Source organism: Rutidosis leptorrhynchoides, chromosome 4 (genome assembly GCF_046630445.1).
Source record: "Rutidosis leptorrhynchoides isolate AG116_Rl617_1_P2 chromosome 4, CSIRO_AGI_Rlap_v1, whole genome shotgun sequence".
In the NCBI taxonomy this organism is placed as follows: Eukaryota; Viridiplantae; Streptophyta; class Magnoliopsida; order Asterales; family Asteraceae; genus Rutidosis; species Rutidosis leptorrhynchoides.
The window spans coordinates 624,832,538-624,847,155 of record NC_092336.1 but is presented as its reverse complement, the minus strand read 5'-3'; the positions used below and the strand labels follow the sequence as shown (position 1 = coordinate 624,847,155).

The window sequence follows — 14,618 nt, the reverse complement described above, 5'->3', positions numbered from 1 at the left end:
TTCAGCCTACATCTGAATAAATCGTTACTGGTTTCCATCTTTTCTTAATAATTCTACCAATGCGTGTTAGTAACCGATCTACAAATATAAAGAAAAAAAACCTTATATTAATCAACACAAAATAAAAATGTACATGTTGATGTATAAAACACAAAGCCCACTTTGATTACACCTGAAACTGAAAAAGAATGATACTTTTATTGATGGGCATCCTTTCCTTTACCGAACTTCAACCAAAAGATTGAATGACCCAAAATGGACTTCTAATCTTAAAAGACCTGCATCACATGAAAAGTCAATATGGCTTAAAACACAGTATAGTGGTTAGTTATATAATAATCACATGAAAGAAACAAATCAATCATGGTAAGAGGCTAAACTAACATCATGACCACCACTCATGGTGTAATGTCTAACACCTCTTCTGATATTTCTTCTAAATGGTTATGATGACTAACATGCTTTAAAGGAAGATCTTTAGAGACATAATGCACCCTGATGTGCCTATCCCAATTATGAATTAATCCTCACAATATTACAATTACAATCTCAGCAGTTTTCATAAAACAGTTTTCTTCTCAACAGTTTTTACAATTACAATTATACATGTGTTGGGTCTGACAAGCTCATAATTTTTTGTTACATGATACGGTTAGGTTATTTGATTCAATATAATTCAATAGGAATATGATATGCCTGATTATCAACAACCCTAATCAAGCATAAAAAAAAAATCAAATATTCAATATGCATACACAAGATGATGCATACGAATTCTTAAATAATAAAATAATTAAATTTAAATGGTGATGTTTCAATCGATATGCATACACAAGATGGTGCATACGAATTCATCATTCAACAGAAACCCTAATTCAATTGAAACCCTAGTGTTAAAAAAGCGATACTAATAGTCAACACCGCATCAGACTACTTTCTCAAACGTAAACACATAATAATTTCAGATGTGATCTTTTGCTAGGTCACTGTTTGCCAAGAAAATAAAGTGATTATATTTAGATACATATAGCCAAATTATGAGTATCATTCAAATTAAGTATGAATACCAAATAGTTATAGCAGTTCAATGTATGTTCACCAATCAAGAATTTAAGAAAATAGCACATATGATGAATTAATTCAAAAAAATCAAATAAAAACCCTAATTAAAAAAAAAAAAAATTTACTTACCATGATTTCCCTAATTGTAGTCTATGAAAACGTCGTCCTTCTGAAGATCTGAACAATGAAAGTATTAAACATCGCAGGTATGAATAACGGAATTAGGGAACTGAATCAAATTAGGTATTATGATATTTCCCATCGTCTTCATGAAGTGTAAAAGTATCCAAATTTCATTGGAGATACTTTGTTCATAGTGTAATTCAGAGAATGAAGAACATCATGAATTTGTGTTATCAAAGGGTAATGATTTCTCTAGTGAAGCGCCGCTAATTGGGATGAAAACAATTTTTTGATCGCATGAATGATATTTTCTTAGAACCCCTGATTTTGATATTTTTTCCTGTGGTTTTACATCCCCAATTTTTTGATTATTATTCAGCTAGTTAATTAGAAGGGTAATTTAGCCATCAAACAATTAATCAAGGTGATTATGAGGTCATAATTTTATTTAGAAAATTTGAATGGTCTAGATTATGGATGTTAATAACAATGGATGGCTAAGATTAGTGGTTTGAATTTTAAATGATCTATTTTTAACTTTGTTATTATAATATAATAATAATAACTAGTGAAATGGCCCGTGAAACCACGGGTTTGTTTAAACGAAACAGTTTAATGATAGGTATTAAGTGAACGTAAATGCTAAAGTTATTTAGTTTTATGACCCGTGGAACCACATAGTCCGACTAAGAAACTCGCCAGCTGAACATTTCATCAAACAACTAAAATGCATATTTAACAATCTACATCTAATCATAAGAGATAATATTGTTTGTCATTTTATTTTAAAAATGTAAATCAAAATATAAATGTAGAATTCGTTTCCTTCTTCCTAACTTTTATACCTTCTCGTACTCAATTCAAAATAATTAATTAAAATAACTTAAAACTATTTAATTTTAATAATTAAAATAATTATTAATAAGATTTAATAATAATAATAATAATAATTAATTAATAAGATCTAATTTTAATTGAAAATTATTTAGATTAATGACATCACTCACCATACTTAAATTTTTTTCTTTTTCTTTTTGATTTTTTCTTACCAAATGAATTAGTCTAATAATGACATAATCATTTTAGCAATATAATAGAAACTACAGAAGATAGATAGATTAATTAATAATTAATAATAATTAATAATTAATATAATAATAAATAATAATATAAAGAGATTATATTATTTTACTCGGTGATAAAAGAAAAAAGTAACCTGACCATCCCAAAAGCCAACTACTCTCACATTAAAAAGAAAAGTACCACCAGTCCAGTCCAGTCCATAACTTCGTCAAAAAGCAAACCTCAATCAGTCGTCAGCATCGTTCAGAATCTTCAACCCCACGTTCTTTCTTTTTCATCTTTCTCTTTCTATAATCTAACCTAATCTAATCAATTTATCATTTATATGTATGTATATGTATATGTTTATGTATTCTTTCTACCAACCCAATCAATCAAACTTGATTTTTTATTTATTGACTCTTGCTTCACTCTTTTTATTCAAGTTTATGGTCAACTGAGAGTCAAAATGGGAAACATAATTGAAGACATTAATCTCATTGGAGGTGGAAATCAACAAGATAATCAAGGATCGGAACTCCAATTGCATCAAATTCAAAAAGATCCCAGAACAATTGCAAGAAAGTATGTTCAATTTTTGTTCTTCACTTCCAATTTTGACAACTTTATCGTTTTCTTTTTCTTAATAGAAAAGAAAATTGACTCTGCCTTTAAAAAATACAATTAAATTGATTTTTATGCTTGAATTATTATATGTATATATATTTTTTTCGTTTATAGGGGCAAATTATTGGCTAAGAAAGGGTTTATGGTTTTTAGTTCGACTTCTTTATATATAACGTGTGTTTTATCATGAGATAGGAAAGAAGGGTTTTTATTTATCCATCTAGTTAATTAATTATTTATAAATATTTATTTCAGTTTCAGTTGTTTTTCATTTATTTATGAAAATTATTTTGATTTTGATGGGGTTGTTGTTTCTTGCCTTAAACATACATACATGTACATGTCATCTAGGTTAAGTGGTGACTTTCACATATGCTTAGTGTTTTAGTTATTATTAACTGTAATTCTTCTTAATCCTGTGTTCAATGATGATTCTACTAATATTATTGATAAAATGTGATTAGATAATTGAGTTTTTCTTCGTAGTATTCGTTATTGTGTTACACAAGACTCTATCATAAGAGATACTATTAAACCCTTTTGCAGGTACCAAACTGAATTATGTCAAAAGGCTTTGCAGGAGAATATTATCGCGTATCTAGAAACAGGTTGTGGCAAGACTCACATTGCTATTTTGCTTATTTACGAGATGCGTTGCCGAATGATTGATCCCAAGAAGGATATATGTATTTTTCTTGCTCCCACAGTAGCTCTGGTCGAACAAGTGAGCTGTTGTTATTGCTTTACTTTTTAGTTACCGATTCAATAAATTATTTGCTTGCTCCTATCATAGTTTACTTTTAAGGGTCAAAGTGAGTCATCAAGGTCCTGTTTTGTTCGCTAACGTACTTGATTCATGCAGCAAGCCAAGGTTATAGAAGATTCTTTAGATGTAAAAGTTGGAATCTTTTGTGGGAGTTCAAAGATGAAGGGTCATCATGATTGGGAGAAGGCGTTAGAACAATTTGAGGTTTGTTACTTTGTTACTTGTTCATGTGTGGTGATGGCAAAAATGTGTGGGTCAAAGCTGGTTATTTTGGTACGGATTGGGTCAAACCGACCCACAAACACTTTGCATCTTGAATTTTACTAATATGGAGTAGTAAATTTTCAAATATTACCAAAAGAACCATATTACTACAGTAATATTTTTCTCTATACTACAGGATTTGGAAGTTGTGATTTGAATACGTTTCAGTGAATAACAAATGTACGTTGTTTGCAGGTCCTTGTCATGACCCCACAGATTCTGTTACATAATCTATCACATTGCTGCATCAAAATTGAGCAGATTGCCCTTTTGATATTTGATGAGTGCCATTATGCACAACTTGAAAGCAATCATCCTTATGCTGAAATCATGAAGGTGTGATGTATATAGTATTGATGCTTACATGATTGTTAGGTGTAGGTGTGGCAAAATGAGCGGGTTGGGTTCCAAGTGCGTAAATCTTTGGTAGGGACTGGGTTGTTGAGCTCACATGAAATGCTGTTTGTCCATTTTTTTCTTCTTCTTTTGTATAAATACTAGGATGTCAATATGGTTTTTATAAACTACCGATTTGACTCGCTAGAGATAAGTCAAAACCCAAATTATCTCATTTAAGTGCATGGGTTGAATTTGCTACCTATAGTTACTGGTTTCAAACATTCTCCAAGCTAGAAGATATGAATTTTGACATATAAGACGTGTTTCTTGTAATGCAGATATTTTACAAACCAGGTCTTGCTAAACTCCCCCGTATATTTGGCATGACTGCGTCACCAGTATTTGGGAAAGGTAATGCCATGTGCTACTTTCCTTATTTAGCATTAATTTAACGGTATGACAAAATATTTGACTAAATATATAACCACATCCGGATGTTTTCGTTAGTATGAAGATTTACTAGATCTAACTTTAGCTTGCCATTTATTGCTTAATTAAGGTGCTTCCCTTGAGAGTCTTCAGAGCTTACTTCATGCTAAGGTCCATTCCCTATGCCATCACGGTTTTCATTTTTTATCTATAAATATCCGTTTTTGAATATGAACATAAAAAAATGTGACAAATGAAGTTACATTCTAATTTTCATCTATTGGATGTCTTAATAGGTTGAACCGGGATCGAGAGAAGAGCTAGACCAATATGTGTCATCGCCCAAATTTAATGTTTACTATTATGGTACCTCCACAAACAGTTTTCTTGAGACGTATGGAATTTATTGTCGGAAACTTGAAACTATTAAGCTCGAGGTAATTATGCATATTGTCTAAGTAAATATATTGTTTGATTATACAAGTGGTCGGTTTCTAGTTCGTTAGTGATTTATATCTTTAAATTGGTTCAAATAGTGTATGCCTGAATTGCTCAAGAATATCGAGGATCATACTGTTTCTCAGAACACCAAAAAGGCACTTAATCGTCGTCATGGAAGTATAGAGTTTTGCTTGGAAAATCTTGGCCTTTGGGGAGCATTGCAAGTAAGCTTTTACGACATGTTATAATTAGATTTAGGCGTTGTTTGTTTTTTAAGTATCTTATTATGTTTTATGTCTGCGCGCTCGCATCGCAGATGTTTGTTTGTTTTTATGTTATCCTGGTCAGCACATATTCAGACAAAAACATCTTAAAAAACAAACACCACCTTATTGTACATATATACATATACACCATGTTTAATATATTCAAAGAATCTTCGCCTTTTTTTATTTTATTATATAGTATATAGAAATAGAAATAGAAATATACTTGTTGAAAGGTGGTTGGTGGATAATGTTGTTATTGTTTGACTTGTCAAGGCTTGCCAGATCTCGTTAAAAGGTGACCTATTTGAGCAAAATGCAGTTTTTGAAGAAGAAGAGCAATGTGACAGTTATGACGATGTTCTGTGTGGCAATTATCTATCGTCAGTTTCTAACTACTTTGCTAGCGTATGCAAAATAGGTAATGTCATGGCTATCAAGGGGCGTTTGGGCGTGCATTGTGAAACAAGTTACATTTCTTTTCGTCTTTAAATTAAACTTTGAAGTGTTGTTAACATATTCTATTTTACCGTATTGAAGCAAACGGCACCGAAGCTGATTTATCGTGTTTTGACACTTTGGGAGTTCCGTTTATCTCGTTAAAGCTCTTACGACTAGTGGACGTTCTTTCTAATTTTAGGTTTGTTGTGCATTTGACTAGTAGATAACTATAACAGGGCACAATGGTATATGAAATGAAGTATCTTTATTTATGTTTTGTTACTCTCAGGGCACAACCGGATATGAAATGTATAATATTTGTGAATAGAATCATAACAGCGAGAACATTGGCACGTGTCCTTAAACAACTTAGGATTTTGTCAGCTTGGAGGTGCAGTTACCTGGTAGGGGTCCACTCATCCGTCAAGAGTATGTCACGGAAAACAACAAACGCTATTCTTGAGAAGTTTCGCTCTGGTGAGGTATGCAGTATTTGACTTTACAACTGGGACATTCTTGTATTTAATTTGTAGAAGATTATTGTAATCTCTATGGTTAAGGAATTTATATATAACTAGAATAACAATATAATCTCTTTTATGTAAAATGATATGACATTATAAGACTTGAGTCACTTTATACGAATATTTGACCCGTTTAACCTGTTCGACCCATTTGACATATCATAGTCGGGCGTTGACCAACGTTGACTTTTAGTAATAAATATATCAAACTTATATATATTACACATAAGTATATCTAACATAGATATATACGTCACAACATTTAATCTTTAAATAATATAAATTTTTGACCTAACTTTGACTTTGACCGACTTGGTTTTGGCAGCTGAATTTGTTAGTAGCAACTAGGGTGGGTGAAGAAGGACTTGATATCCAAACATGTTGCCTTGTAATAAGATTCGATCTTCCTGAAACCGTTGCTAGTTATATACAATCAAGAGGTCGTGCACGCATGCCACAATCTGAATATGCCTTTTTGGTGAACAGGTGCTCAGTTTTTTTTTTCCTTTTTAGTAATGTTTTTTGACATTAGATCTAAATCTTTAAACTGTTTATATAATGCAGAGCAAATGATAAGGAGCTGAAGTTGGTAGAGAATTTTCAAAAGGAGGAAACACAAATGAATAATGAGATATCGTCACGAACATCTACTGTTGAATGTGTTGAGTTTAAGGAGAAAACATATAAAGTAGATTCAACGGGTGCCATTATTAGTTCTACATCTAGTGTTTCGTTACTTCATCGATATTGCTCAAAGCTTCCACATGACGAGTAAGAATATCACCCAAAATGGGCCTGGGCTTGAAAATGACTGATTTTGTATGGGCCTGGTTGATGTCTATTTTTTTCCACTTTTTATCAAAAAAATAATGCCTTAAATGTGATCTAAACTATATTATTATTACAATAGTAGTCTAAAAACTGTATTATGTCGTCAAGTAAGTATAATAATCCAATTTTACAAAACGAAAGGATTTAGGAAACTGTTGGTATTAAAGATAAACTTTTCGTGACTTCCAACCCGTTTTGACCCATTTAACCATTTCCTTTGTTAGCTTCAAAGTTTGTGTTTAACCCATTAGTCATAGCCCATAACCCATAATTCATATCGACCCATTCATATGTAAACGAGTCAAAGTTTTAACCTTTGGTCAAAACCTATTGACGTTCACTGACTTCTTGATCACATTATTATGCAGATTCTTTAACCCTAAGCCAAGGCTTTATTACACTAATCATGATGAGGGTATATTTTGCTCCATAGTTCTTCCTGCTAATGCTCCTATTCACGAAATCCTAGGTTTGCCCCAACCATCTATGGAGGAAGCAAAGAAAGATGCTTGTTTGAGAGCGTGTCAACAGTTACATGAATTGGGTGCCTTGACACACTATCTATTACCCGACGATGAAGTTGATGATGAAAATCAAGATTTTTCTGATTCAGATAGCGATGATGGTTAGTTCATTCTTATTATAACATATGATCCAATTCAAATAATTTTTTATTAAGTTGGTCAAAATATTTACATATCTCCACCATTATTAATATCTGTATATATTTACAGAGGAGAACTCGCGAAGAGAGCTACATGAGATGCGTGTACCATCTGCTTTACGGGAACCATGGATTAAAGAGGAACATAAAAAATTCGTTCTTAACTCGTATTTCATAAAATTTACTCCTTCGCCTGCTGATAGAGATTATCAAGATTTTGGTTTATTTATAAAGGCACGCATACCTCAAGAGGCAGAAAAAATGAAACTAGATCTCCATTTGGCTCGTGGTCGAAGCGTGTTGACAGAGATTGTTCCTTGTGGTGTTTCAGAGTTTATAGACAACGAGGTAATCATATTCGATTATTATCACTCGATAAGATGAAGTATGTGTTTAGGACATATCAAAACTTTTACCTAAAATGGGCTTTATTGGTTATCTTTCTGTTACAACCTCTTATATTACATAGTTTCTGTATACATAATTAGTTTATGTTATTTGATAAATCATACAGATTGTCCTAGCGGAGAAATTTCAAGAGATGTGGCTGAAAGCTATAATAGACAAGTCAGAATTGACTATGGATTATGTTCGATTAGGCAAAGATGATGTCAGCAATATAGCCTCGACGTTTTACTTATTGCTACCCGTGATTGTTAATGAACACCAAAAATCAATTTCTGTGGACTGGAACCTCATTACTAAATGCTTATCATCACCAATTTTCAAAAATCCAGAAGATATTGTGCAAACGTCTTACATGAATAATTGTTTGCATCTCGCCAACGGGCCCACTCAGATCAATGACATATTACATAGTTTTGTATATGTCCCTTGCAAGGATACTTTTTTCTTTGTTTCAGAATTTCTTCCTGATCGAAATTCATTCAGCGTGTTTAAAGATGATAAAAGCTACATTAATCATTTTGCTGAAGTGTAAGTTTCTACTCTAGAGATGCCTAATATCTCTGTGCAAATATTGGCTTATTTAATAACACACGCTTCTTGATTTATGATCAGGTTCCAAATTATATTATTGCACCCGAACCAGCCTCTTTTGAAAGTAAAACAACTCTTTCGTTTAGACAATCTACTGAGGAAGAGAGGAAGTTCCGGTAAGTTTTAGATGATTTGAGATGGTGGAATGTGGTGGTGGTCGGTTGGGTCACGGGTCAAAAGTCAAAACCAGTACTTTTTAGTTTCGGTCATGTTGGATTTGTCTGCAAAACTATTCTGTCCATTTATTCATTATTAACTATAAATGATGTTTTGTTTTTTCATATACTTGTAATATTGCTACAGAACCACGCGAAAAGGAAGAGCATTTTGTGGAGTTACCTCCCGAAATGTGTGTACTGAAAATTATCGGGTTTTCGAAGGAAATTGGAAGTGCGCTGTCTTTATTGCCGTCCGTTATACACCGATTAGAAAGCTTTCTTGTTGCAATTGAATTGAGACATAGGTTATCTGCTTCATTCTCTGAAGGGTCCGAAGTTTCTGTAGATCGTGTAAGACTCTCTGGTTCTTAAAAAAAAAAGCTGTTCTTTTTAGCTAGTTTAGAAAAAGTATTTATTTTATTTTTTTCTTATCGTTTTGTATGTTTTGTCAGATTCTTGAAGCACTTACAACCGAGAGATGCAATGAGCGGTTTTCTCTTGAGAGGCTTGAGGTTTTGGGTGATGCTTTTCTTAAGTTTGCAGTTGGACGACACCTTTTCCTATTAAACCACGCCCTCGATGAAGGACAACTTACTCGGAAACGTTCAAATATGGTTAACAATTCCCATTTATTCAAGCTGGCGGTATTCAACAATTTGCATGTAAGTTTTATGTATGCGCATTCTTGAATTGAATTTTTATTTTTCATAGTGTGAAATATTTGACATAAATCTGTTTTGTAATGCATCATATTTGTATTTTTGCTCTTTCATTCTGATCCATTTAGTTGTGAATGTGTCAATTTGGGTTGTGTTGTATCTCTAATGGGTCAAATGGGTAATTAAGGAAAAATTAAAAAAGGCACTAGGTCACATGGCTTAAAAGTCGTACGGAGTGTATTTTTGATACATTCCTCTTAAATTGCTTATATCAAGAAAAAAGTTTTAGATTGTACTCATATTCCCCTGATATCAAAAAGTACCTATTTTGACATGTTACCCTGTCTGCGCATTATGTGACCTCAAAACTGCATCAATGTTTAATTCAGTTGACGTATTTTGTAGGTATATATACGTGATCAACCATTTGAGCCGTCCCATTTTTATCCCTTTGGTCGAAGATGTTCGGTGATATGTAACGATAACACGAGACTGAACATCCATTCTTCGCACGAAAGCAATTTAAAGACTGGTGCAAACATGGAAGTTAGATGCAATAAAGGCCATCATTGGCTACAAAAGAAAACCGTAGCAGACATTGTTGAAGCTCTTGTAGGAGCGTTTATAGTTGATAGCGGTTTTAAAGCCGCAATCGCGTTTCTAAAATGGATTGGTATTCCAGTTGACTTTAAAGATTCCCATGTTGCTAACATGTGCGCTTCAAGCACGGACTTTATTTCTTTGAGTGCGCAAATTGACATTCCTACCCTTGAAGGCCTTTTAGGGTATCAGTTTCAACATAAAGGCCTTCTCTTACAGGCGTTCTTACATCCATCTTACCATAATAATTGCGGTGGCTGCTATCAGGTAACTCTTTTACTCCCTCCGTTCCAAAATAATTTGTCTCGTTTTGACTTTTTTAAACGTCTTTCTTTCACATCTTTGACTTTTAATATCTTTATTAGTGTTATATAATATTTGATAGAAATTTATATGAATGGACTAGGTTTTAAACGTGTTCTCATTGGTATTATTAATCAAATGTTATGTAACACAAACCAAAATATTTAGAGTCGAAGTTGTGAATAAAAGACTTTAGAAGTGGGACAGTTATTTTGGGACGGAGGGAGTATTATAATATGTGTAGATACGGATATAGATATAGATATAGATATAAGAGGATTAGTACTATGGTAACGTGCATATTTTTGTAAGCAGAGATTGGAGTTTCTTGGAGACGCGGTATTGGATTACTTGATCACATCTTATCTTTATTCGGTGTATCCGAACTTAAAGCCGGGTCAGTTGACCGATCTAAGATCCTTATCAGTCAACAATAATTCCTTCGCTGGTATAGCTGTTAATAGATCGTTCTACAAGTTTATGCTATGCGATTCTAGTAATTTGATTCAGTCAATGAATAAGTACGCCGAATTCTTTAAGACTTGTTCGTCAAAAGACGGTTTGGTTGAAACTGTACCATGTCCTAAGGTAACTTTTTTTAATCATTTATCTGTGGTGTATATTATTGTGTCTCGTGTCCTGAAGTTGTAATTTCCAATTTCAGGCTCTTGGTGATTTGGTGGAATCGTGTGTTGGTGCGATTCTTCTTGATTCGGGATTCAATTTGGATTTAGTTTGGAAGATAATGATCTCGTTTTTGGATCCCGTCATGAAGTTTTCAGCATTGCAGCTTAATCCCATAAGAGAACTTCAAGAACTTTGCCAGTTTTATAATTGGGAATTGACGTTTCCATCGGTTAAGAAAGATAAAACGTTTACGGTTGAAGCAATCGTTGACGGAAAAGAAGTTTGTGAGAGTGCTTGTGCTTCCAATTTTAACAAAAAAACCGCCAAGAGAATTGCGTGTCAGAAATTGTATTTGTCATTGAAGGTAAAAACTCTTGCACCATAACACACATACTACGTTTGCCATTAATTAAGGGGCTTAATAGTTGAATCAAAGGGGTTTTACTTAAAACAACACTTGTATCAATTTACTTCCTTAAACTGTAAAAAATTACAAATCGAAGGACTACAGTGCAAAATAAAAAGTTCAGGGACTATACGTGCAAATTTGGGCAAACCACAGGGACTATCTTCGTAATTATGTCTTCTTTGTTTACAGGAAAAAGGTTACAAAACAAAGATGAAATCTTTGGAGGAAGTTCTGGAAGTCAGCCAAAAGATGGAAGCGAAATTAATCGGATACGATGAAACACCAACAGATGTAGTTGTTTCACTTGCCAACCAACTTAAAGACGTTAACGCAACTGAACTTAGAAGCGTTTCTCGAAAAGCGCATGCCGGTTCTGAAAATTCTATACAAAGTTGTAGCGGTGTTAGACGTATGGTGCAGCCGATGCCTGAATGCAGTTCTTCAAATGGCAGTGCTAATAGCAATTTACAAGCACCAGCAGGTTTAAGTGAGTAGATTCTAGTTAGAAGTTTGTTATTCATAAATATGTGGTTCTTGTTAAAAAATCATGCTTATAAATTAAGAATTTCAGGTGATGCGTTGCGTAAATCATCAGCAAAATCACATCTGTATGAAATATGTGCTGTCAACTGTTGGAAACCCCCATTGTTTGAATGTTTTGACGAAATAGGACCCGCACACCTCAAACAGTAAGTTTATAAACATTTGAAATGTAACTGAAAACAAGTTTAGATCTCTGATCTTTATTTAAACTTTTGTGTTCTTGTTATTAGGTTTGCATTTAGAGTGAGTATGACAATCGAAGAAGCTTCAAATACAGTTTTGGAGTGTATTGGAGATCATCGAGCTAAGAAGAAAGATGCTGCTGAGTTTGCCGCTCATGGGTTGATTTGGTACTTGAAGCAAAATGGGTATCTACAAAAGTAGATTTTGGAGCTTCTTTCGGTCACTTTAAGTGTATATTATCAGAATATGTAGGGATTATTGACACCTTGAACTAATGGGCATTAGTACCATAGAGCCCTGTATCGGAGACATAAAACTTATACACCATTATTAAAGTTGTATGCCTAATCATGACACAATTATGTGTCTGACTTAGTTATCTTCCTTCTTACATATTAGTGGTCTTTTTCATCACTCATACTGTTTGTTATCAGTAGTTATATAATATTTCTGTTAGTAGTGTATTGAAAGGATCGTGGCTAAAACAATGGAACAAGATAAATAGCAAAACCTTCTCGGCTTTACCGTAAACAACCTTCTAGGTTGTGAAAACAAAACCTTCACGGTTTAATTTTATTTCACTCAAAATAATAATCAACTATGAACATCCAAGAACAACTAGAATCCTATTTATAATAAATGAAAATACGTAATTAGATAAAACAAGATAAACATGAGAGTCCTCGTGCTAACAAACATTATTTAAATACTAAAACAATAAACAAATAAATGGATAATCATAAAACATAGTTTGGATAAAACTTGAACAAATTCTAGCTCGTTCAATCTGCATAATTTGATCCCGTGCTATCCTTGACCACGTCGACATCTACCTGGCCCGTGAATTTGATCTATTTGAATATCCCAAAACTGATCCATTGTCTTAGTCCAATAATTCCGAGGCCCAAAATGAACAAACCCAACTTTGTCACCATCATTCTTCCCTTCTTCGAAAAGACTCGTCCTCGAGTCTAGATCATCGTTGTGATGACCCGGAAATTTCCGACCAAATTTAAACTTTAATCTTTATATGATTTCGATACGATAAGCAAAGTCTATAATGTGGAGTCTTGAAAGTCTTGAACTAATTCCTGAAAGCATTTAACCCGTGACTATTTCTGACGATTCACGAACAACTATCTGGAAATAAATATGTAAATACGTATGTGGATATAAAAATAAAAATATGAATTAGTAAAGTATACTTTAATTAATTAAAACTTAAAATGTAAAAATAACAATTAGAATAATTAAGTTATTATTAATATATATAAATATATATATGTTACTATAAAATATACATAAAATGTATAAATATTATCTATACAGTAAAAGTCAACACATAATGTGATATTACATAAATCATAAATGATAATATATTAGATTACTAGGTAATTAATATAATAATATTATTTTCCCTTAAATTCATCATTTTTATTGATAATACTAACATTAATATTTGTACTAGTAACACTATTACTTCAAAAATAAAATATATAAGATTTGAGTTGTATTAGTAATATTATTAATGTTATTAATATCAATACTAATATTAAGATTATTATTTTCTCTATTATTTTTATTATTACTAAGTTTGGTTATTGTTATTAAGATTAAGTATAGATATTAAGATTGTATTATTAATAATATTCAGTTTCCTTAAAACGTAAAATAAAGATATAATCATACAAACAAATATACGAATAAACAGATACACATGTATATTATATCGGTACATACAGATTATATATATATATATATATATATATATATATATATATATATATATATATATATATATATATATATATATATATATATATATATATATATATATATATATATATCTATGAATATATATACATAAATAAAAATAAATATATCTGTATTTTGTTAACATCCACATCTGATCTACTTTTGAGGTTGAGCCTGTTTATGTAGCAATCAAAGACTGTATCTAATTTGTCTTCTTACCTCTTAACCGATTACAAAAGATAGAATCTATTACAGTGTATAACAAAAGTTGTTACACATCCCTATCTAACTTTAATCCTTTCTGTACTATGGCTTTCTGTCAAAATCACGAGGACATTTTAATCTTTATATAGCAATCGATCAACTAGTGCCAATTCTCTGTTGTTTCAGTGTAAGAGCCAAACCACCTAGCTTGTTCGAATCAACCTCACCTCTGATCTTCTTCCATCCCGCTGGATCACCACCTTCATCATATAAATCGTCACCATCGTGTTCGTGTTCTATGTAAACAAACACACATCACTACCTCCAACAATTTAGCTT

General features: G+C 32.3%; 1 protein-coding gene across 3 annotated transcripts; it reads left to right on the top strand.

The window, feature by feature from the left end:
- Positions 1–2,662: 2,662 nt before the first annotated feature.
- Positions 2,663–12,728, top strand: LOC139839829 (dicer-like protein 4). 3 transcript variants are annotated; one of them, XM_071829994.1, is made up of 25 exons: positions 2,663–2,832; positions 3,421–3,598; positions 3,737–3,844; positions 4,100–4,240; positions 4,582–4,654; positions 4,803–4,843; positions 4,969–5,109; positions 5,209–5,337; positions 5,656–5,800; positions 5,920–6,019; positions 6,110–6,302; positions 6,670–6,830; positions 6,909–7,115; positions 7,544–7,800; positions 7,910–8,187; positions 8,354–8,775; positions 8,860–8,954; positions 9,142–9,347; positions 9,449–9,658; positions 10,061–10,522; positions 10,874–11,146; positions 11,223–11,549; positions 11,784–12,075; positions 12,166–12,283; positions 12,368–12,728. In XM_071829994.1, the coding sequence occupies exons 1-25, from the start codon at positions 2,717–2,719 to the stop codon at positions 12,519–12,521; spliced, it is 4,827 nt and encodes a 1,608-aa protein (XP_071686095.1). In that variant the 5' UTR covers positions 2,663–2,716; the 3' UTR covers positions 12,522–12,728. The 3 variants fall into 3 exon arrangements, with proteins under 3 accessions (XP_071686095.1, XP_071686094.1, XP_071686096.1); XM_071829993.1 differs by having other exon boundaries at positions 2,664–2,832; positions 11,784–12,081; XM_071829995.1 differs by lacking the exon at positions 2,663–2,832 and adding an exon at positions 3,082–3,097 and having other exon boundaries at positions 11,784–12,081.
- Positions 12,729–14,618: the final 1,890 nt, after the last annotated feature.

Bases quoted from the DNA above. Each gene is read 5' to 3' on its own strand.
- LOC139839829 (XM_071829993.1), top strand. From the start codon at position 2,717: ATGGGAAACATAATTGAAGACATTAATCTCATTGGAGGTGGAAATCAA. The intron at 6,303-6,669 runs GTATGCAGTATT...TGGTTTTGGCAG, and splicing joins AGAAGTTTCGCTCTGGTGAG to CTGAATTTGTTAGTAGCAAC. The intron at 7,116-7,543 runs GTAAGAATATCA...ATTATTATGCAG, and splicing joins TCAAAGCTTCCACATGACGA to ATTCTTTAACCCTAAGCCAA.